General features: G+C 36.3%; 5 protein-coding genes across 8 annotated transcripts; 3 read left to right on the plus strand and 2 right to left on the minus strand.

Annotated features, from left to right (window-relative positions):
- Positions 1 to 613: 613 nt before the first annotated feature.
- Positions 614 to 2164, plus strand: LOC111497349 (putative F-box protein At1g65770). The gene has a single exon (XM_023148131.1). The coding sequence runs from the start codon at positions 621 to 623 to the stop codon at positions 1845 to 1847; it is 1227 nt and encodes a 408-aa protein (XP_023003899.1). The 5' UTR covers positions 614 to 620; the 3' UTR covers positions 1848 to 2164.
- A 1228-nt stretch (positions 2165 to 3392) lies between these two features.
- On the plus strand, positions 3393 to 4989 carry LOC111497348 (putative F-box protein At1g65770). Of its 2 annotated transcripts, XM_023148130.1 has the most exons (2): positions 3393 to 3892; positions 3998 to 4989. In XM_023148130.1, exons 1-2 carry the CDS (start codon positions 3503 to 3505, stop codon positions 4730 to 4732), a joined length of 1125 nt encoding a protein of 374 aa, XP_023003898.1. In that variant the 5' UTR covers positions 3393 to 3502; the 3' UTR covers positions 4733 to 4989. The 2 variants fall into 2 exon arrangements, with proteins under 2 accessions (XP_023003898.1, XP_023003897.1); XM_023148129.1 differs by having other exon boundaries at positions 3395 to 4989.
- Positions 4990 to 6518: 1529 nt separating this feature from the next.
- On the plus strand, positions 6519 to 7967 carry LOC111497377 (rhodanese-like domain-containing protein 15, chloroplastic). Of its 2 annotated transcripts, none has more exons than XM_023148166.1 (6): positions 6519 to 6637; positions 6723 to 6803; positions 6898 to 7082; positions 7161 to 7231; positions 7351 to 7404; positions 7878 to 7967. In XM_023148166.1, exons 1-6 carry the CDS (start codon positions 6558 to 6560, stop codon positions 7956 to 7958), a joined length of 552 nt encoding a protein of 183 aa, XP_023003934.1. In that variant the 5' UTR covers positions 6519 to 6557; the 3' UTR covers positions 7959 to 7967. The 2 variants fall into 2 exon arrangements, with proteins under 2 accessions (XP_023003934.1, XP_023003935.1); XM_023148167.1 differs by having other exon boundaries at positions 7886 to 7967.
- A 248-nt stretch (positions 7968 to 8215) lies between these two features.
- Positions 8216 to 11148, minus strand: LOC111497374 (serine/arginine-rich splicing factor SR45a-like). The gene is made up of 8 exons (XM_023148162.1): positions 10987 to 11148; positions 10859 to 10878; positions 10314 to 10436; positions 10178 to 10201; positions 9937 to 10036; positions 9459 to 9608; positions 8854 to 8923; positions 8216 to 8739 (listed from the first exon to the last, which is right to left on the minus strand). The coding sequence occupies exons 1-8, from the start codon at positions 10987 to 10989 to the stop codon at positions 8522 to 8524; spliced, it is 708 nt and encodes a 235-aa protein (XP_023003930.1). The 5' UTR covers positions 10990 to 11148; the 3' UTR covers positions 8216 to 8521.
- Positions 11149 to 11864: 716 nt separating this feature from the next.
- On the minus strand, positions 11865 to 17976 carry LOC111497320 (phospholipase D delta-like). 2 transcript variants are annotated; one of them, XM_023148090.1, is made up of 11 exons: positions 17357 to 17972; positions 16280 to 17223; positions 15959 to 16075; positions 14903 to 15097; positions 14466 to 14768; positions 14297 to 14365; positions 14071 to 14218; positions 13838 to 13986; positions 13143 to 13295; positions 12686 to 12886; positions 11865 to 12456 (listed from the first exon to the last, which is right to left on the minus strand). In XM_023148090.1, exons 2-11 carry the CDS (start codon positions 17216 to 17218, stop codon positions 12160 to 12162), a joined length of 2571 nt encoding a protein of 856 aa, XP_023003858.1. In that variant the 5' UTR covers positions 17219 to 17223; positions 17357 to 17972; the 3' UTR covers positions 11865 to 12159. The 2 variants fall into 2 exon arrangements, with proteins under 2 accessions (XP_023003858.1, XP_023003859.1); XM_023148091.1 differs by lacking the exon at positions 11865 to 12456 and adding an exon at positions 12464 to 12552 and having other exon boundaries at positions 17357 to 17976.
- Positions 17977 to 21147: the final 3171 nt, after the last annotated feature.

Here is a 21147-nt window from a genome sequence, read left to right on the forward strand (position 1 = left end):
GATTATTGTTTTGACTTGAATTATTTTGCTTTAGTAATTATCATCTTCTACTTATTTGTAAAAAGTTTTATCATTAGAAAAATTAATCAAGTTTAAACACTTTTATCGTTAAAACCCTATTCACCCCCCCTCTAGGGTTGCCATACCGATCCAACATTACTAATTTCGGTCTCAAATCATGGTCGGAATCCTATACACGTGGCATTTAGAAAAAGGATGATATTAGAGCAAAATATTTCTCCTGATGTGGTTCGGGGACAAATTAAGGCTAAAGCTAATGATATCTAACGCATAAATATAAGAAAAGTACATAAATGAATCGAGAATGTATTCGAATGAGCGTGACTTGAGAGCATGATTTAGAGCTAGAAGGGGTTAGAATTTTATTTTAATGATTTTATTAAATTTTTGAATTTATTATTTGAAATAAATTTATAACAGATTTTATAAAAAATTTAGATATATGGTAAAGATTCCCTAGATTTAGAAGGGTTTAGTCAATAAAATCTAAAAATAGACATTTTTTAAATTAAAAATATATATATAAAAATAAGAATCGATTTGATTAAATTTTAAGAAATTACAGTCTTCTTCTCGGAAGGAAACGACTCGAGCGAGCAATGGAGGAATCTCGAATGGAGGAATCTCGAATGGAGGAATCTCGAATGGAGGAATCTCAGGTACCGTGGTCCGACCTTCCTCCACAGCTATGGCCGCTGATCGGAAAGAACCTCCATACCTACATCGACGTCCTCCGATTTCGCAGCGTATGTAGATTATGGCGTGATTCTCTTCCCAAAGTGAACGCCATTTTTCCTCTTTCGCTTCCCCCTCCCCTTCGCAGTCGTCCTGATCCCTTATTTCATCGTTCTAAGCATGAGGTTGTACTTTTCCGAAAGATAATCTATCGTTTCATTCCTCTCGATCAACATAAATCTGATTCTCCCAAGGGCTGGTTAGCCAAGATCGAGACCACAAATCTCGCCGATAAGCGATTTCATCTCCCGATCTATTCGGACTATCAATGCCTCTCCAGCAACCAAGTGATGGAAGTGAACTTTCTGGATTTTGGAATCGAGGAAGTAGGTAAATCGTATTTTACTGAACTCACTAATTTTTATACCACTAGTGTTTCAGCAGTAGATAAGGTTGTAGTGTTGCCTCAATCCGCCTGCCTCGATGTGAAGAACTGCGTTATTGTAGGAATCGATCGTATAGGAAGGTTAGCGTTTAGGAAATATGAGAATGCGCGAAATTGCTGGCAGCGGATTGGCGAACACAAATCTCTTTACGATGATGTGATTATGCACAAAGGAAAAATTTACACAGTTAATAGAGCGGGAAGAATTTTCGTAATTGATTCATCGATGAAATTTATTGAAATTGCTCCTCCAATGAGTGAATCCGGTGACCTAAAACATTTCGTTCAATGTCGGGGCGAACTTTACGCAGTGGATCGATTTGTGGAAAGGAAGGCATGTTTATTGGATTTATTGAATTCAAATTCATTTCATATTCGTATGTGGTGCTGTAGCATATCGACAGCAAATGCAGTCAATTTCAAGGTCCACAGGCTTGATGAAGAACAGGGAAGATGGGTGGAGGTTAAGGATCTGGGGAATGACGCGTTCATTTTGGGGACGGATGGTTTCTCAGTTTCAAGCGCTGATGTTGAAGGTTCTGAAGGGAATTGCATATATTTTTCACATGACTTGAGATCAGACCTGGGGCGTGCGTTTGGCACTCATGTGTTCAATCTTGAGAAAGGGAGTATCCAGAAATCAGGTCTGCAGATTTTGAAGGCGTCCCCGATTTGGCTGGATTGGGAGCCATCTCTGCCTGCCTGATATCAGTTTCATCATCCATGAGACTTACAGATGAATAAGATCAATCAAGTTCACTGTAAGTTCACTTTCCAATTGGTTCTGTGTTTCAATTTAGGCATTTGGCTAGATCTTCTCATAAGTCATCCAACACTTTTGCTGGGTTTCAAATAGCTTCATGAATGGTGGTTCATGCTAGAACTAGAACGCACACTCAAAATGTTCTTCTTGTCTGCATGTAGGATTCTTTTGTTTTGTTTATTTTCTCATTGGATTGATGTAAAAATTGATGGATGTTCCATGACAGCCATTCAATTATGCAAACTCCGAGCAGAGTTGGTAGTAGGTAGGAGATAGAATCATCCATCGGAATGGTGGGTGGGTCAGGATTCAATGAATAAATTCATTATTCTTTCTACCTAGCCCAATGTTTTCGAAGAGTTACGATGGAATTGGTAAATAATTAAAGAGAGAAAGGGAAATAATAATAATAATAATAATAATAATTAAAGAGTATTTGCTACCTTATTCAAAATTCGCTGGGTTCGGTTGTACTTCTATCGTTTAAAATATTTTATTTTTATTGTTGACTTATAATATAAATCCAAATATGATCTAAGCAATTTTATTATTTGAACTAAAAAAGGATTATTATGTTAGATCCCATCTTCGACGATTTCTGCTAAGATTGTGGAAGTTTTTTTAAAAACGAAACTAACCCCTAAAGGAAAATTTGAAAATAAAAGAAAAATAAAAGTTTAAAGAAGAAACTTAAAAATAAAAGAAAATTCTAAACATTCTACGATCTATTTCCTTTTTCTCTTTCTCAATGATATTCTATGAGACTGTTCGAATCCTATTTTTTTTTTTTTTTTCTCTTTCTCAATGATAATTCTATAATCTATTTCCTATCTCTCTTTCTCAATAGAATAGATATTCTATGATCTATTTCCTATTTCTCAATGATATTACATGATCAAGACAATTGGTTAAATCCCGTTTGTTTTTTATGTGGAAAAATTTGCTTTCTATGTAGAAAATGTCTCAATAATTATGATTTTACCTATGAAAAATATGGAAAATTCTTCCTCAATATCTCAAAATATTTTCTTTGTGCCTTGGTTGAATGACAAGTGAGCTAACCAATTCGAGCTAAGCATGCTCGAGGCTCTTGCCGAAAACGAGGGTAGAGAGATTTTTGAACCAATTCAAGACGTATAAATGGACTACGTATGCTCGAGCCTCTTACCCCGGTTGAAAGAAATGTACATGCAAGCAAGAGAGTAACAACAACCTGAAAAGAAGAGTATATCTGTCAACGGGGGTTATCAAAACTTACCCTTAACAAAGTAACAACCGGTGCTCCTAGAGTCCAGTTAACAAGGTAAAAAACTCTCTCCCCTTTTAACAGATCTTATTAAAGAAAGACAAAATCTTCATGGGTATATTTGAATAAAACATAAAAGATGAAAAGTTTTGGAGTATTTTAAATAATTTACCTATAATAATAAAATAATAATAATAATAATAATTATCAATTCACCTATTTCTCCGTGATATCTTATTATTTTGAGATATAAACTATTTTTTAAAATACTTTTATATCTGGTTACCGTAATTCGAGTCGTCTTTCTGTTGGACGAAATTGATTCTTTCCCTCCGCCAGTCAAGCCTCCGCCATGGACGATAGCCGTGTACAGTGGTCCGATCTTCCTCCTGAAATTTTGCCGATCATCGGAAAAAGCTTGGAAACATACATCGACGTCCTTCGATTTCGCAGCGTCTGCCGATCTTGGCGTGCTTCCCTTCCTCCTTTCAACATCGTTTCTTCTCTTTTACCTCTCGATCTTCCTTCTCCAATCTTCACCGCCGATCATCTCACCGATGCCTTGCTCATCCGAAGGGTTATCTATCGCCTAAGTCCCCTCGATCATCAACACTCTTCCGATTCTGCTTCTTCTTCTTCTTTTGCGGCGGAGGGCTGGTTGGCGAAGGTCGAGAGTACAAAATTAGGTACAATGCGTTTTCTGCATCCGCTTTCTACACGCTATGTTAAATATGACAACGAGGTATTTCGGAAGGAAGTGAACTTGCTGGATTTTCGAATTTACGAAGTAGCTAAATCGTATACGCTTGGATATATTAATGGTGCTCTTGTTCCTCGAATTACTAAGGTTGTAATGTTCCCTGATTGCCCCTGGATCGATGTGAAGTACTGCACCATTGTAGCTGTTTACGCAGGTGGAAAATTAGGGTTTGCTAAACATGGAGATTACAAATGGACGCTGATTGACGACCGGAATTTTCACTACGACGATGTGATTGTGTACAAAGGGCAGTTTTATGCAGTTGATAGATGGGGAACAATTTTCTGGATTGATTCATCGATGAGATTGGTACAGTTTTCTCCTCCATTGTGTGGTTTTGGTAATCAGAAGCATTTTGTAGAGTCTGATGATGAACTTTATGTTGTGGATCGATTTCTGGATAAGGAGCCACTGTTATGGAATGCAGATATTTTCCATATCCATTGGTTGAATAACCTCATTGAAGATTCACCTCCTAAAGTAATTGATTTCAAAGTCCACAGGCTGGATCAAGAGTGGGGAAGATGGGTGGAGGTTAGAAATTTGGGGAATCAATCCTTTGTTTTGGGCAATGATTGTTGTTTTTCAGTTTCAGCCCCAAAATTTGAAGGAGTTAAAGGGAGCTGCATATATTTTACTCATGCACCAAGATCCACTCTCGGGTATAACACTCATTATTTCGAGCTCAAGTATAAAAGGATTGCCAAAGCGTCAATCCATGATAATGAACCAATTTTTGGTCCGCCCCCAATTTGGCTCAACTTGGAGGCCACTCAGTATGAAGAACATGCTTCTGATAATTTACATGTCTCAGCCTGCTAAGGATGCTGGATGAGATGCAAAAATGGAGTCCCAAGCTCATCAGTTGGCATTCTCGATACTGTAAGTTTTCTTCCTAACTATTTTGTGTTTATCCTGAATCTTAGTGTGGCTGTAAATTAATGGTGTCGTCAACGTGTCATTCTGAATCTTGGCTCTGTAGTCTGTAATAAGGTGTTCTTGGAATGTGTAAGTATGTTTTCTTAGAACATGGAGAACTCTCAAGCCCTTGGAAAACTTTCCTCTTTGATTTGATTCTCTCTTTACAGTCGTGCTTGCCTCCTGATCTTTGGAGGGTCATCCTTAAACGCCTAGAACCTACATCGACGTCTTCCGATGTTGCACCGTCTGCTGGTCATGGCGTTCTTCTCTTCCTCCGATCAACGCCTTTTCTCCTCTTCTTCTGCCTCTCCATGTCCCTCATCCTCCCAACGAATACGCAGAATACACAGATTATCGTAGCAATAAATTGCTATTCTGTTGGATGAAATCGGTTAATTTAGGAAATAATCATGGGTTTATAACGAGGAATACTATTTCCATTGGTATGAGGTCTTTTAGGGAAGTTAAAACAAAGCCACAAGAGTGAGGTCTTTTGGGGAAGCTAAAACAAAGCCACGAGAGCTTATGTTCAAAGTAAACAATATTCATATCATTGTGGAGATCCGTGATTCTTCCTAATATGGTATCAGAGTCATGTCCTAAACTTAGTTATACCATTGGAATCCTCAAATGTCGAACAAAAAGTATTGTTAGCCTCGTGGACAGTCAAAAAAGTGACTAAAAGTATCGAACAAAGACTCTAAAAGAAGAAAAAAAACAGTCGAGCCTCGAGGGAAGACGTACTTTGTTGAGTACAACATCAGCTAAGGAATGATTATGGGTTTATATATAATTAAGGAATATTATCTAAATTGGTATGAGGTTTCTTGGGAAAGCCTAAAGCAAAGTCATGAGACCTTATGCTCAAAGTGAACAATACATACTATTATTGTAGAGATACGTGATTCCTAACATCCTCATCGTAGAAATAGCAATTTATGAGTCCTATTCATCACGTGGTTGAATTGTGTAGGCTTGTAAGCACTCAAGGAATTGACGTTTCTGGAATTCGTAAGGTTCCCCGATTCTCCATGGATCGATGCTAAGGACTGCAACATTGTAGCATTGTACGAAGACGGTAAATTAGGGTTCGCTAAACTTCAGGGGAACAATTGTATGCTGTTAACTTGAAATTTAAAGTGGTAGAATGGAATATCTTTGAAAATTATAAAGATAAACAAGAAATAAATTTCAAATTAATACTATTAATTGTAACTTGATTTCACCCAAAATACAATTACTATTTGACATTTATTATTTGGAAATTAATCATCTGTACTCAGTTTTTAATTGGTATTTAATCATATTTAATATATTTATAATTAGGAGTAATAACATTTCTAGCATATTTAATATGTAATGAACCTAATTTATAACTACTCTCCACTAAATGTTCAAATCTTTCATAAATAATATAATGTTTTTATTGCTTCTCTTTCTTTATATATATATATATATATATATTGTTAGCAAAAATGTATTTCTTTAAACATTAATAGTTAATAATAAATTTAAGCCGATTTTTTTTATTATCAAATTATATATATATATTATATATAAAAGAAAATAATAAATTTACGTTTGGTCCTATTATTTGAACTTAATTTGTATTTAGTCCACAAATATTCGTAATTTAACATTTTAGGCCTTCATGTCTTAATTTATATTATAAAATTTTCCCTTCTTCTTCTTCTTCATCTTCTTCTGCGTCCGCCGCCGCACCGCCATGTCGCAGGCTTCCTCGCCCTCTTTAATTACCTCCATTTCTCTCTTTCTTCTTCCCAATAACAATAATCTCACGCCAACGTATATCTTCAACTCATTTTTATTTCTAATCTATGTCTTTATTTACGTCTCATTTAATAATCTAAGCTTAAGTTTTTGTTCGCAGGGGGAGGTTGTTGCCGATAACGGATTCTCTGCAGCGCCGCCGGAGATACTCCGGCGTCAGCCATGAACATTGGAGCACCAGGTAAACAAACGCGCCTTCCAATTTGTGTAATGAAATTCGAACATCAATTAATGTGTTTAAAATTCTAACTAACTTCCAATTTCATTAATCCAAGTCGGAATGCTATTCTGAGAAAGCCGGTGCAAGCCACGGCGGTTCCGACGTCGGTGCCGGTGCGTGTAGCTCTGGAGCTTCTTCAAGCAGGATATCGATACTTAGACGTAAGAACGTCGGAAGAGTTCAGCGCCGGGCACGCTCCCGCCGCCATTAACATCCCTTACTTGCACAGAGTCGGATCGGGTAATTTTCTGTCCGATTCTCAAAATTTCTCTCCACCAAAATTGAAATTCGAAGATTTTTAATGAAGATTTTTTGCAGAGATGACGAGGAATCCACATTTCTTAGCGGAAGTGGCGATTCATTTCAGAGAAGATGATGAAATCATCGTTGTAAGTTTGGTTTCATTATGAAATTACATTATGAATCCTTTTGGGAAGAAAAATTTGAAAATCTCGATGATCCTTAAAAATTGGAATCTGAATTTTGGTGGTTTTGTATTATCGGAAAGGGATGCCGAAGGGGGAAGCAGTCTCTTATGGCTGCCGCCGATCTTCTTGCCTCTGTAAGTCTTTCGGTTTTTCAGTTTTTTTTTTTTTTTTTTTTTTTTTTTTTTTTTTTTTTTTTTTTTTTTTTTTTTTTTATTCCTTTTTTCCGCTGAAAGGGAAAATTTTATTCTAATTTCGAAAATGCTAAATTAAATTAATAATAATATCTCTCAATGGTCTCTGTAATACTTTTAAATTTCTAAATTTTTCAATAATATTTTTTTAATTTTCATTAAAAAAAAAAAAAAGCTTAAAAATTGTTAATACTTAGCTTTTTCCCTTTTAAAAATATCTTTGAATTTTTTTAAAAAAAAAAAAATTAAAAATACTCTGCCATCCTTAATAACATTAGAACTTAACTTTTAAGTTTTTTTAAAAATTTTTGTTATGTATTTTTGAAAATTTTTAAAAAAAGTTTAAGGGCATTATCGTAAACGTTTTTATTAACTTAACCTTTAAAAAATATGAAGTATGAGGGATATTTGTGTAGGGATATAGGTATGTAACGGATATATCAGGTGGATATGAAGCTTGGTCTCGCAATGGACTTCCCATGGGAAGTTCTAAATAATCACCAAAACAAGGTCTTCCCCGACTCTTTTACCGCCACAATTTCATTCGATATACCTAAAAATAAAAATGTCGGTTTCTCACTACTCACATCGTCTTATAGAGAGACCATTCAACTACTCAAAAATGTTATGGATTCAAATATTTTCTTTCTCGGAGTGAATGATAAGGAAGCAAGCATGTTCGGAGATCTTTTATCTATCGATCACTGTGAATCTCAATAAACATAAATTTTATGCATCTATGGAGAGTTAATATAGTACAGGAACTAAATGATCAAATTAAGAGTTAAAAGTTAAAAAAAAATAATCAAATATAACGTTTCGGAGTTACTAATTAACGACGTTTCCTCCTATTTTCTTCAATCCAGATGATAAAACTAGTTTTAAACAGTTGGGTTAAAGAAAAGTACTTTGAATACCGTTTGTCAAATAAACCCAAATGATAAACGTTCGGCCAGTTGGACTGCATGAAACTAGGAGGTACAAACAAATGTTCGACTACACTTAAAACCAACCACAGTCGTCTTTAACAGCACAAAAGAAAGGTACATTGAAAGATGCCTCACCTGGAGCCACGAGGATACCTGCTATCCGGGCTGCCATACGGGGAGTAAGGAGGCGACCTGGAGTGATCCCTCCTTGATCTTCCACCATAAAGGGGGGAATGTCGAGGGGAGTACTCTCGAGTACCCCGATATGGTGAGCGTCTTGGAGACCGACGATAACCATAGTCATCACGAAGAGAGCCACCACGGTACCTTCCTCGATCATCACGGTAGCCTTAGAACAAGAAGGAACAAAACCAGCATCAAGGTAATGCATCAGGTAAATTACAATTCAAAGCACAAAGTATGTGACACCATCATTGCGAATTACTCAATAGGTTATGCTTACCAGAGTCTCTGGTGTTTTTCAACCCCAAATAGTGTCCAGGCGTTGGAGTTCTTGGCCGTTTCCTCCGTGACTGAAAGACAACAAATGTGTTACCTCATTTCTTTCGGTAATAACCCGTCAAATATAAATAAAAGGGTTCGATCGTATCGTTCATATTGTTTTCAATGAGCTCTTCTTGCAAAAAAAACTAGTTTTAAATTGTTGGCAGAGCATCATTATCAGTACGAAATATTCATGGGGGAAACTGGCCACCAAAAAAAGGATGCACTTGTGTTCAATGAATGCTAGGCATGAAATACCATCAAGCCTGATTAGAAAGTTCTTGATAATGTCCGTTGTTTAGTTGAGTTGAAAGTGAATGCTGATGTAGAAAAGTTGTTGGGCAATATATGTTTAGTTGTTCGGGCGCAATTGAAATCTGTTGTTTAAACTTGTCATTGACCAAGCTGTTTCACTAAAAGTTGACATGGATAAAGAACTCATCATCTCTGATTGCTGCCAATATAGCTGACACAACTTGTTCAGAATATAACCAGAAAATCTCCGAGTTAGGAAAAAATAACCAAATTACTCGAACGCTAACCAGAGAAGAATAATCATAGTACCTTCTCCACAGTTATATATCGACCTTCTAGAATTGACTGGTTGAGATGCTTAACACACCGATTAGCATCATCAACATTGTCCATCTGGACAAATGCAAAACCCCGGGAAATTCGTGTTCGTGGTTCAACCACAAGGAAACAAGAAGCTACCTGCAAATATTAGAAGCATTACAAAAGAAAGAATAAACCAACACACCATGACCAAGAAAACAAGTAATAGAAGAACTTTGGGCCATTTGTTAACTGATCCAATTGTTAGTTTTTCTATTTTTCTGTTTTTCGATACGATGGGATATTATGGATTCACAGAACTTGAGGTCATTTGTTATCTATCCAATTACCATTCCAATGTTCAAGAAATACAATAAATATGATCTTGCTTTATGTTGTATCGTTCGTTTTCGGATCACGAACCAAGTAGGTAAATCTCATATAATCATGCAATCAAATTGCAAGTAATTGGGGTTCAGAAGCTAACCTTGCCCTCCTTGGAAAAGTGTTCTTCAAGGTCTCTTTCAGTGACCCTCGCAGATAGACCGGTGACATAAAGCGTATTCCCTGGGTTAAGGGCATTCTCCCTGGAAGAAGCTAAAAATGTTATCCAAGGATAATCGAAACACTAACAACCTAAGCAGCAAAGGCATGAAATAGACACAATTCAAGTACTGAAACAGAGTATTGTTTATTTTTCATACAGAGTTCCAGCTGAAGAAACGCACCTCCCACGACTTCTGGACCTTGATCTAAATCAGAAACAGGTGAAACCATAAGAATGGGGTTCAAGTACCAAGTTCACCAACATAAAGCATTTTGACTTTCGGTTTATCCAAGTAATAAAAAACTATAAAAACCAACCTTCCACGACTTTGAGACCTTGGCCTTGACCATGATCTGGATCTAGACCTGGGCCTCGATCGCGACCTAGATCTAGATCTTGACCTTGAAGGAGCCCTCCAGGGGGAAGGAGATCGAGAGTGCCTGCATCAATTATTACAATAAATAATTCTAACATCAAGGATCTACTGGCACTAGAATTACTAAAATGAGTACATTCTGAAGAAAATAGAATGTTGTAAGTTCTTAAACTGCCAAGTTTCATAACATCGAAAACACACACAATCTCTTTCACCCATGCTTCCATTGAAAATGTTCTACTGTTTTATCAACCAACTTACAGACATCTGAACGGATGAAAAAAAAAATTCTAAAAATGCTCAAGACTCGTGGACTAATTATTCCCTTCATGGAGAGGGTTCAAAAAGTGTGATAAAAAATTCGACGGTACAAAAGATCATGAACGCTGCGACACAAATCATCCATGTGCCCTAGGTCCAGAAAACTCCCGAGATCGTCAATCGTAAGAAAAACAAATCATTTCAACAGAAAGTTTTTAAGCTCACCTTTTGCGATGAGAACCAGCCTGCAAAGAATCAGCAGCATTCGATTATTAAATATTCAATAGATCAAACAAAAACAACGATAAACAGATAAAGTTTAATAGAAACGAGGGAAAAAAAAAAAAGCTTACCATTTTCCACAACGAAATCAGAAGGCAAACAGCTAATGAGCAACACAGATACGGCTTCTCCACGAGCGGCAGCAGTCGCAAATCGCCGTCGTGGCTTGTGCGAGGAGAGAAACCTTACGGATTCGTGAGAAAAAATTTCGTATTGTTTCCAGAATTTTCCAGTACAATGTGCATATTATACTTATCGTGCACTCTCGCTTCTCAACCGTACATCACTGCATCTTCAAATTAGCTTATAAAAAATAAAATAAAAAAAATCAAATTATAGCCTAATTTTTGAAGTTTATTAATTAAATCTCTATATTAATAATTATATCTAAATTTTAAAAAAATTAAGTTTATTAATTAAATCTTTATATTAATAATTATATCCATTAAAATTAATGAATTAAACCTGGATGGATTAACGAAATAGATAGTTTAAAAATTATATTATAAAACTAATTAATTATTGTCATTAACTAAATAATAAATCAATGCATTTACTCTCAAAAGCTCGTACTAAGCTGAGCTGAAATCTCGCTCAATAATCCATGAACAACCGAAATTCCTAAATATCCGATTGAAAACCAAGTCGATGATGTCATTGTTCGATGATGAAAGTCGGCTAATTTAGAGAATGATCATGGGTTTATAAGTGAGGAATACTAACTCCATTGGTATGAAGCCTTTTGGGAAGCCCAAAGCAAAGTCATGAGAGCTTCCGCTCAAAGTGGATAATATCATACTATTGTGGAGAGTCCTGTTCGTCTAACTCTCATAAGTTAAAGAGACTGTAGTGATTCAATGGCGGTCCCACAAACTTGTAAATTTTTTATATTTTATTTCGACTAAAAATTTAAATATTTTCGAATAAATTAGGAAAAAATCATACATAATTTTCCAACAACAAATTGAAACTTTATTTGAAGCAAAATGAATGAAAACCCACAATATCCCTTATGCATACAATCAATGAACAGCAAAGAAAATCCCACCAGATAGCAAAACAAAGCAGAAAGCTATGTAATTTTCATACTTTTGGACAGTAAACTTGCCTACTCACTACTAAGGTATCGATTCTCTTCCCCGTTCGCCTGTTTCGACTCCGGTTCGAGAGGGTCAGTTCTACCAATGGCAACTACTTACAGAGCCGAAGACCAAACTTGCAGACAGCACCATTGCAGAATGAGCCTAAGTGGTCAGAACATCAGGAATTGCAGTTGAATGAGACCCTATTATCTTCCCCCCAACATCAGGGAAGTTTTCATATCCAGGCAGAGAGCTGACTTTCCCGTCACGGTCGACGAGCAACGGATACCTGAGAAGGTGGCCTTGCAATGTCGCGAATTCATCCGCTGTAAATATCTTCCAGTTATCCTCAGCAATCTTGTTCACTCTTCGTACACATTCCAAAGTTTTTGGCTCCTCAAAAATGGGATCGAGCATACCGAGATGCTCGCTCCATAACGACATTCTATACCCGTAAATCTGTTCATATAGTGATTAACAATGATGAGAAAACTAAGTTTTTGGCTCCTCAAAACAAGGATCGAGTATACATAACGATATTCTATACCCGTAAATCTGTTCATATAGTGATTAACAATGATGAGAAAACTGATATTGGTTTAATGCTAAGTTACTCAGATCAATATGCTTCATTTCCTGACGAAGAAACGATGACGATGTTGCAAGAGAAGGCGAGAAAAGGGCTAACCTGACCATGTGGGTGTTTCTGCTTCTTTGCCCACGTGTGATGCGGCTGATAGGCGCCGGTAGCTATCTCGGTATCCTTTGTCCCAGCCATAGATCTTTGGTTGATATTAGCAGACCCAATGATTACATATTCATCATCTACTATCATTCCCTTGGCGTGAACGTAAATCATAAACCGTTTATGTTTTAGTGAATTACACGCCTGAAATGTATGCATATTCAACAAAAAAGAGTATTAAAGTTATGATCAACCAATAAAAACTTGCTCCAAATCGAATGATATGTAAGATTAACCAACTGGGAAACAATGGATCTCGTGATCATGAAACGTACGATCACAACAAAATGAGAACAGTCCCGTCAGACGAGGCCAATAGGTGGGAAGAAAAGGAAAGAACTCGACATTAACGACATGGACTTTTGTAAACACAGCTTCATTTTTCGAAAAGTTACCATACCGTTGCATTGTCGATGTTGGGTCCATTTGCAGGAATTTCTTCGCGTTTACCAAGACAGTAGAAATTTAGATAGTCTTGAGGGTGCAAATCTGGTTGCTCTGATGACTTTAGTTCACTTGCAACAATGTCATACATCATTTGCATTGTTTGTCCCTGCGATCAAAAAAATAATATGTAAATGTTTAAACCCAAAGTTAATGAAACCCACTGCTAGCAGATATTATCCGTTTTGATCTGTTATGTATCGTCGTCAGCCTCACAGTTTTAAAACGCGTCCACTTAGGAGACGTTTTCACACCGTTATAAGGAATGCTTCGTTCCCCTCTTCAACCGAGGTGGGATCTCACAATCTACTCCCCTTGAGGGCCCAGCATCCTCACTGGCACATCGCCCGGTATCTGGCTCTAATACTATTTGTAACAGTCCAAGCCCATCGCTAGCAGATATTGTCCGCTTTGGCCTGTTACGTATCGCCATCAGCCTCACGGTTTTAAAACACGTCTACTAGGGAGAGGTTTCCACACCCTTATAAGGAATGCTTCGTTCCCTCTCCAACCGATGTGGGATCTCACACTTAGCTAGCTTGTTTAATGGTCTAGTACATCACATTCGATAATGGATACAGTGGAAACCCGAGCCTGTAGTCAACGTTTCACATTTAATCTATCCAGATTCTATTTCAGATAGCGATTTACCTGCCAATAAAGAATCTCTTGCATGGCACCGCTATTCGGATCTCCCTCGGGCCACATTGGTATAACAATATATACAACAAATCTTTCCCTGGCTCTAATTTTGCTCGCAATTTTAAGGGCCAACTCCATGGGAATGAGATGATCAGCCCCTGTTCATGCCATAAATCCAGAAATGTACAATATAGAATAGTGGATATTAAAACTCTAGAACAGAACTTGGAAGAGAGACTGACCAGCATTTTTATATCCTGGCCATCCATACGACGATCCGATAAAATACTGATTTTCGATATAAATGAAATGTTGCGCCGATCTGATAGCCTGGATATATGCCATTTCGATGCTTTTCTCTATAGCTAAGTTTTTTGCACATACAAGATTCTGCAGCCACAAGCAAACGACATATCGACATCAAATTGATATTCTACTAACCAAAATCGAGAGTAGTGAAGTGAGGACCTGCGACACGGCAAGATGAGCATCTTTTGGAAACCCTTTGACTGATCCAGAGTCGATGGATCGGAAAATCTAAAAAAGAAAAAACAAAATATAGGCATGGATTTAATAAAGAAATGAAACCCATAATAAGAAAACTCATAACAAGGCCATAAGTTGTATGAATTCGAACCTGAACATGCCAGTTTTCGGGATCTTCTTCCTTCGAAACATATACATTAGGTTCATCGTCTGGAACTTTTGTTGAACCATCCGGTAACATATTTAGTTTAGGGCTTAGTATCCATGATATGCGTTCTATCTTTATTAAAGCATCATGCCAGTGATTAATTCTCCTGCACCGTAGGCCAAACTCTGTCCATCTTGTGGCTTTGTTCCAACGTTGCTCAAAGTTCATAAGCAAGTCGTATGCAGCTGGCCCATCGATCCGACAGTGCAAGTCATGCCATGGTTCCCTTGGACCATTGGTTCCAGGCTAGTGTGTTTCATCCAAAACAACAAACAAAAACAATGGTAATTGTCTCAAGTTCTTAACCGCCCAGAAGAGAAAAGCATAATCAAGTATCGAACTGCTTTATCGAAGTAAAATTGTCGTTTAATTTTACTCACAGGAATTGCAGGATTGTGAAAATCTTCCTTAAATACTGTGTCGAGGTCACGAAACAATCGATGCTCAGGTGTATCGTAACGACCATCACAGAGATCAAGACCTCCAAGAAATGCAGTTATCTTTCTATTATTACCATATCCCTGTGTATCAACTAGGACACACTTTTGATGGTGTGTGAAGACAGTTCCTACAACCTGGATAAGAACAATACATGATCAACTTCCAATAATAGCTCAGTCAATCACAAAGAAAGTCATTCCATAGAATTATCGACTCTCCAAAATAAACAACAACGGTAACCGTCCAAGTCCTCCGTTATCTGATATTATCCTTTTGAGCTTTCCCTTTCGGGCTTCCCCTCTAGGTTTTTAAAACACGTCTTTTAAGGAGAGGCTCCCACACCCTTATAAAGAATGTGACTATCCCTTTTGAGCTTCCCCTCAAGGTTTTTAAAACGCGTCTACTAAGAAGAAATTTCCACACCCTTATAAAGAATGTTTTGTTTCCCTCTCCAACCAATGTGGGACCTCACAATCCACTCCCTTTTGGAGCCCAGCGTCCTCGCTGGCACACCACCTGGTGTCCACATCTCTTCAGAGTTTAACCTCCTCGTTGACACATCGCCCAATGTCTGGCTTTGATACCATTCATAACAATTCAAGCCCACCGCTAGTAGCTATTGTCCTCTTTGGGCTTTTCCTTTCGAGCTTCCCCTCAAGGTTTTTAAAACGCATTTGTTAGGGGAGAGGTTCCCACACCCTTATAAAGAATGCTTCATTCCCCTCTCCAACCGATGTGGTATCCAACAATCCATCTCCCGTCGGGGCCCAACGTTCTCACTGGCACTCATTCTCCTCTCCAATCGTTTCCACACCCTTATAAAGAATGTTTCGTTCCCCTCTCCAACCGACGTGCGATCACACACTTAAGACCGGGGGGGAGGGCAAAATAAAATGAGTATGCCTCAATTACATCAGCCATGAGGTTCAAAATAAGTGATAAATCGTAGCCTCCTCATCTTCCCCCCTTGGCACAGGGAGGTATTAAACCCATACCTTTTGTTTCACATAGCTTAGCTTGCCACTCGGATAGCGAGGCGAAAGCACACAGATAACAGAAGAATGCTTGAAAAATTTGTAGGTTTCCTCGTCATGCGTCTGCATCAATCCTTCCTGCAACCGATGATGATTACATTTTACAATCAATTATTCCAACCCGTCTTATATAGAAGAGTTTCGAGCAATCCCTTCAATATAATCATAGAAACTAGTACTAGATTAAAGAATGATATTCAAGGCATCAGAATTCAAGAACTCTAGCCTACAATCACAAGGATTCATTACATCATTCAACTGTATATTCTAAAGAAATCTCACCGTGCTGATGAAGAACTTGTCATGAGAAGTCTTATCATCCCAAACCATCAACAAAACTCGAACACCCTCTTCTGATTTGTATTTGAGCAGCTCACCAAGAGTCAAATCCCCGCCTCGGGGCAGTGGTCTGCTCGGCTCTCTAACCAGCCTCACCTTATGAAAAACAGACCATCCGACAATATAAATCATATGATGAGCCTCTGTTATAGCATGGCAAATATCCTCCCAACATTTCCCTTGGCTAAAAACCTTCCCACCATCCAATTCAATCTGTGGCAGCAGCCCATCAGGCACATGAGCATCTTGGTACAATCTCATGGAGCTCCCTTTCCTAACAGGAAAATACGTGTGCCGCACACCCTTATGCTCTGGATCTCCGGCGATACCATGACGATACACCGGGTTCATCTCGACCGAGGTAAACTTCATTTCGATTTGGAGTTTCGTGTCAGGCTTCGGCGGCTTGCCATTGGAGCCAATCACCGGAAACCACCCACTAATGGTCAAACCAGAGGCAATTTGCCGAGCTGGGAACTTGACCGTCCCCATAACCTCAGCGCCAAAGACATCGTCGTCTTTCACCTGGAATTCTATTTCAGCCATTTTCTGTGCAAGAGGGATAACAAAATGCTCGTTCCAATGGGGATTCTGGGAATTCTTTATCACGCGAGTCCGTGCGACGGTGGCTTGAGGAACCCGGACGGTAACATATGGATCACTGGTGATGATTTTGCTATGGCCACGGTGGACTTTCCCCTCGCCGACGGAACGGGAGTTGGTTCCGACGGATTTAATGGCAGAGTAGTCGAGAGTACCACAAGCGGTGAAGCACCGACGAAGACGCTCCGATATAATATCCATGTTAGGCAACTGGACGGCCTTGAAGATTTTGAGGTCGAGATCGCCATGGAGATAGACCTCTTCTGAACTCTCCGCCATGAAAACTGAAGCGACAAACCCCACCGCCGTTTCAGTGGTTTAAACAACCAAAACCCACAAAACAAGACGCAAGAAACAAAGAAAATAGTAAACAATTGAAATGGGGAAATGGGTTTTGACTGACAAGAAATTTCTTACCAAAATCAAGCGGCTACAAAACTAGAACAGCTTATGAACAGTGCCAAATCCGATAATCTTGCTTGATTCAGGGATCTTCAAAACCCTTTGTTCATTACCAAAATGTAAAACGAAGAACAAAATGGCGATTGCCTTCATTAACGTGGGACAGGGACAGTTGAAGAAATTGAAAGTCCATAAGATTTTCGTTACCAGTCTGAATCCCCCATGTTAAAATCAACTGGTAACCACCAAATTAACCAAGAAATTGGCCCACGCGTGCGTTGAAATTTCTCAATCGATACCACAATTCATCGCCATCGCCGCTTCACCGCTCACTGTAAAAGCGAAAGCAAGAGAATAAGCTGAGCAATTCGTTGATGATCCATTCTAAAGCGACGATTGTTTGCTTTTCAAGGCACTAGAACGTGAGGCGCACTGTGATTAGTGAATCTTCGTATCAAAAAAATGGTTATTTCCAGTAGTTGATGTGCTTTATGTAAAAGTTACCATTTCAGCTCGAATCATTCCCAATAACGGAGGAGGTTTCTTCCAAAGATTCATCGTTTCAATTGGAAGAAAGGTATCGGATCTATCGTCTTCGGTTTTGTTTTTAAGCTAAGCGACCACTTTTTTCTGCTAAATCGCTGTTTTAGTATCCATAAGTCAATACTTAATTTTAAGTTCATCTTTATTTAATTTGGGTTTGGTTATTATTATCATAGCTTCTCAAATTTTTAATTTGGGTACTCTATATGTTCTTTACCAAAGATGATAATTTTGAATCTTTTACTTTTCAACTCATCTCTCAATATTTTCATGATCCCGACCTTCTCTCACACGCTCTCCGGTATATTATTTAAAGATGGATATTGATGCATTTAATAAGGTAAATGACGTTTTGAACTCGTAATAACACTATGAACTCAAAATATTTTTCTGTGTAGCATTGCTAGATCATCGGGCACACAATCTCGTGCACACTCCTAGTAACGGTATACATTCATAATATTTTTCTCTCATGTATCTAACCGTGCAAAACTAACTATCACACAACCTCAGGCACGTTTTTAATAATGGTATGAATTCAAAATACTTTTTAATCACAGATCAGTGCATGCTCTTAATATATGTACAAATTCAAAATATTTTTCTATCATACGTCTAATAGTATAAAACCATCAACCATATAGTCTCGTGCATGCTCATATATTTGTAACGGCTCAAGCCTACCACTAACATATATTGTTCATTTCGATTCGTTATGTATCACTGTAAGCCTCACGATATAAAAACTCGTCTACTAGAGAGAGATTTCCACACTTTTATAAACGTTTTAAAACCGTAAGGCTGATGATGATACATAACGAGCCAAAGCAAACAATACCTGCTAAATGATCTGTGAGTAGTGTTTGGGGGCGGATTATGAGATCTCGAAGATAACAAAGTATTTCTTATAAGAGTGTGAAAACTTCTTCTTAGTAGACTGTTCACAGTGTCTTAGACTATTACTATATAGGTACAAATTCAAAATATTTTTCTCTCGTACATTTAACAGTGCAAAACTACATAACACGCAGCCTCCATCGATAATCAAACTCGTTTATTCTTTGCCTCAACCTCCATCTTCTATCACCGTTTTTTCCAAAATTTTCGGAATTATTTCTTCCCTTATTTAACCATATTCTTCTCTTCACCTTCCACGCCATTTTTTCTTCGAACATATTCTTAAAGTTTAAAGTAATTGACATGTATTTATTCTCTCGAGATCAAAATTTTAAATTAACAAAAAGAATATTTTAATATAAATTTATTTATTAACGCCGATTTTAATTATTTAATCTCGAAAGTCATAAAGTAACTTTAATCTTATAAAGTGAAAATAATTATTTATTAACTTTAGTAAACGAGGAATGTTTGACTAGTAACGTTGCAATGGATAAATTATACTATATAATAATATAACGGAATAATCTTTTTTTATTTTATACAAGGGAATTAAGATCTTGATGTTCTAATTATTAAATATTTGTCATTTTCCCGCTCCATTGGGTTGGATCAGAGATATCGTACGGACACAAATTATCTCTGTAGCCAGTAGTCCATGCTTTTCACGTGAAACCAATTTTATTTATTATTAATAAATAAAAAAAATACTTTTAAATTTTATTTTTTAATCTAAAAAATACATATTTTAAAATATATGGTTTACGGTGAATAGTGTTTTAAAAATAGTTTTAAATTTTACAACATTTTATTAATATCCTACTATTTTTTTTTTTAATATTCTTATAAAGACTATATTATAATTTTATCAAAATAACCTGGATTAAAATTTTAATTTAATATAATAATTTAAATAATTTATTGATTTTTTTTTTGTTATATTATGTAAAGGGACGGTTACGAGGACATGTTAAGATATTTAAATATGTGAGTATGCTACGTGATTGACTATTAAAAAAAATTAATTTCGACGACCAATGGATTAGACTCTACTGGTAGATGGTATATATTAATACGTATAAATACTAAAATATTTAATAGATGAGGGGTAGATTTTGACTAAAAGAAAGGGTTCTATAATTCTATATTTAGCCTAAAAAAAATATTTATCCATCATCTTCCCTTTTGTGTGGGCTTTTCTGTAGGCCCATTAGAGTAAGTCGTTTGTTGGGCCGAAATAGCCCTGAGTGGTAAGTGACGGGCCTACACATTTTAGCCCATGAAGCAAGACCCTTTTTTTTTTTTTTTTTTTTTTTTTTTTTTTTTTTTTTTTTTTTTTTTTTTTTTTTTTTTTNATAAATTAAAAATGGACATAACCAAAAAAAAAAAAAAAAAAAAAAATACCACCTACAAAGTTTTTAACTAAAATATTGAAATTATAAAGTAATCATAGTTTTCAAAATTTTAAATAGGACTCATCAAAATATTTAATTTAAATTCACTTCGGTTTAAATATTTTTAATATTCTTAACCATCTTAAAAATATTGTAGAGTTGAGTTGTGAACTTTATTTTCGAGTTTTTAAATTCATGAATGGAACCAATTTTTTTTTATTTTAAAAAATTAAACCTAACCCAACTCGAACCAATAAAATAGATAACCTAAACCAGCCACCCAACTCTTATAATTTGGGTTTGATCGTTAATTGGATCACAAAAATCCTGTTATGTATAATAAAATTAACAAAATTTAATTTTGTAATTAATAGATCCAATAATTAAATATATATATATATATATATATTGAAAGTTTAGGGAGGAAATAGAGATATATATCTCCTGACTTATTTTATAATTTAATTATTTTTATAATATATGATTGGGAGTGAATCATATTTTATTTGTTTAGGTAATGCTTACATGTGAGTGAGATTAATGTCTAATAAAATGACAAAATTGCCCATTATCCAATATTCCAATTTAGCTTTATTAGGTGTATACGTTGAAAATAAACATAATTTAACTGAAATAAAATCTAATATTTAATGCTTTATTCTACCAGCTAAAAGATAAAAATAAAAATAATGATAAATAAATAAATGAAAAATGAAAAATGAAAAAAGGAACAAGTCATTTGACTTTTTATAATTATTTGACTTTTATACTTAAAAAAATATAATAATTTATTAATGAATTACTTTTATCTTTTAAGTCTTTAAATTTTTATATTATTGTTCATTCAATACAGTAAATAAGTAAAATATTAATATAAATACGTAATAAGATATTAATTAAAAAAAGTCATATATTATTTAATTGATCCTGTCGTATATTAATTATAAATATGGATCCCTAAGCTATAGTTAG

The sequence above is a fragment of the Cucurbita maxima genome, unplaced genomic scaffold (assembly GCF_002738345.1).
Source record: "Cucurbita maxima cultivar Rimu unplaced genomic scaffold, Cmax_1.0 Cma_Scf00023, whole genome shotgun sequence".
NCBI lineage: Eukaryota > Viridiplantae > Streptophyta > Magnoliopsida > Cucurbitales > Cucurbitaceae > Cucurbita > Cucurbita maxima.

Excerpts from the sequence above, each read along its gene's own strand:
- LOC111497349 (XM_023148131.1), top strand. The coding sequence starts at position 621 with ATGGAGGAATCTCGAATGGAGGAATCTCGAATGGAGGAATCTCGAATG.
- LOC111497348 (XM_023148129.1), top strand. The coding sequence starts at position 3,503 with ATGGACGATAGCCGTGTACAGTGGTCCGATCTTCCTCCTGAAATTTTG.
- LOC111497377 (XM_023148166.1), top strand. The coding sequence starts at position 6,558 with ATGTCGCAGGCTTCCTCGCCCTCTTTAATTACCTCCATTTCTCTCTTT. Across the intron at positions 6,804-6,897 it reads CATGAACATTGGAGCACCAG|TCGGAATGCTATTCTGAGAA; the intron begins GTAAACAAACGC and ends CATTAATCCAAG. Across the intron at positions 7,232-7,350 it reads AAGATGATGAAATCATCGTT|GGATGCCGAAGGGGGAAGCA; the intron begins GTAAGTTTGGTT and ends ATTATCGGAAAG.
- LOC111497374 (XM_023148162.1), bottom strand. Across the intron at positions 10,202-10,313 it reads AGGTCTCAAAGTCGTGGAAG|ATCAAGGTCCAGAAGTCGTG; the intron begins GTTGGTTTTTAT and ends TTTCTGATTTAG. Across the intron at positions 8,740-8,853 it reads GAAAAACACCAGAGACTCTG|GCTACCGTGATGATCGAGGA; the intron begins GTAAGCATAACC and ends TCTTGTTCTAAG.
- LOC111497320 (XM_023148090.1), bottom strand. The coding sequence starts at position 17,218 with ATGGCGGAGAGTTCAGAAGAGGTCTATCTCCATGGCGATCTCGACCTC. Across the intron at positions 14,219-14,296 it reads CTCATCTTGCCGTGTCGCAG|AATCTTGTATGTGCAAAAAA; the intron begins GTCCTCACTTCA and ends TTGTGGCTGCAG. Across the intron at positions 12,887-13,142 it reads CCAACATCGACAATGCAACG|GCGTGTAATTCACTAAAACA; the intron begins GTATGGTAACTT and ends CATACATTTCAG.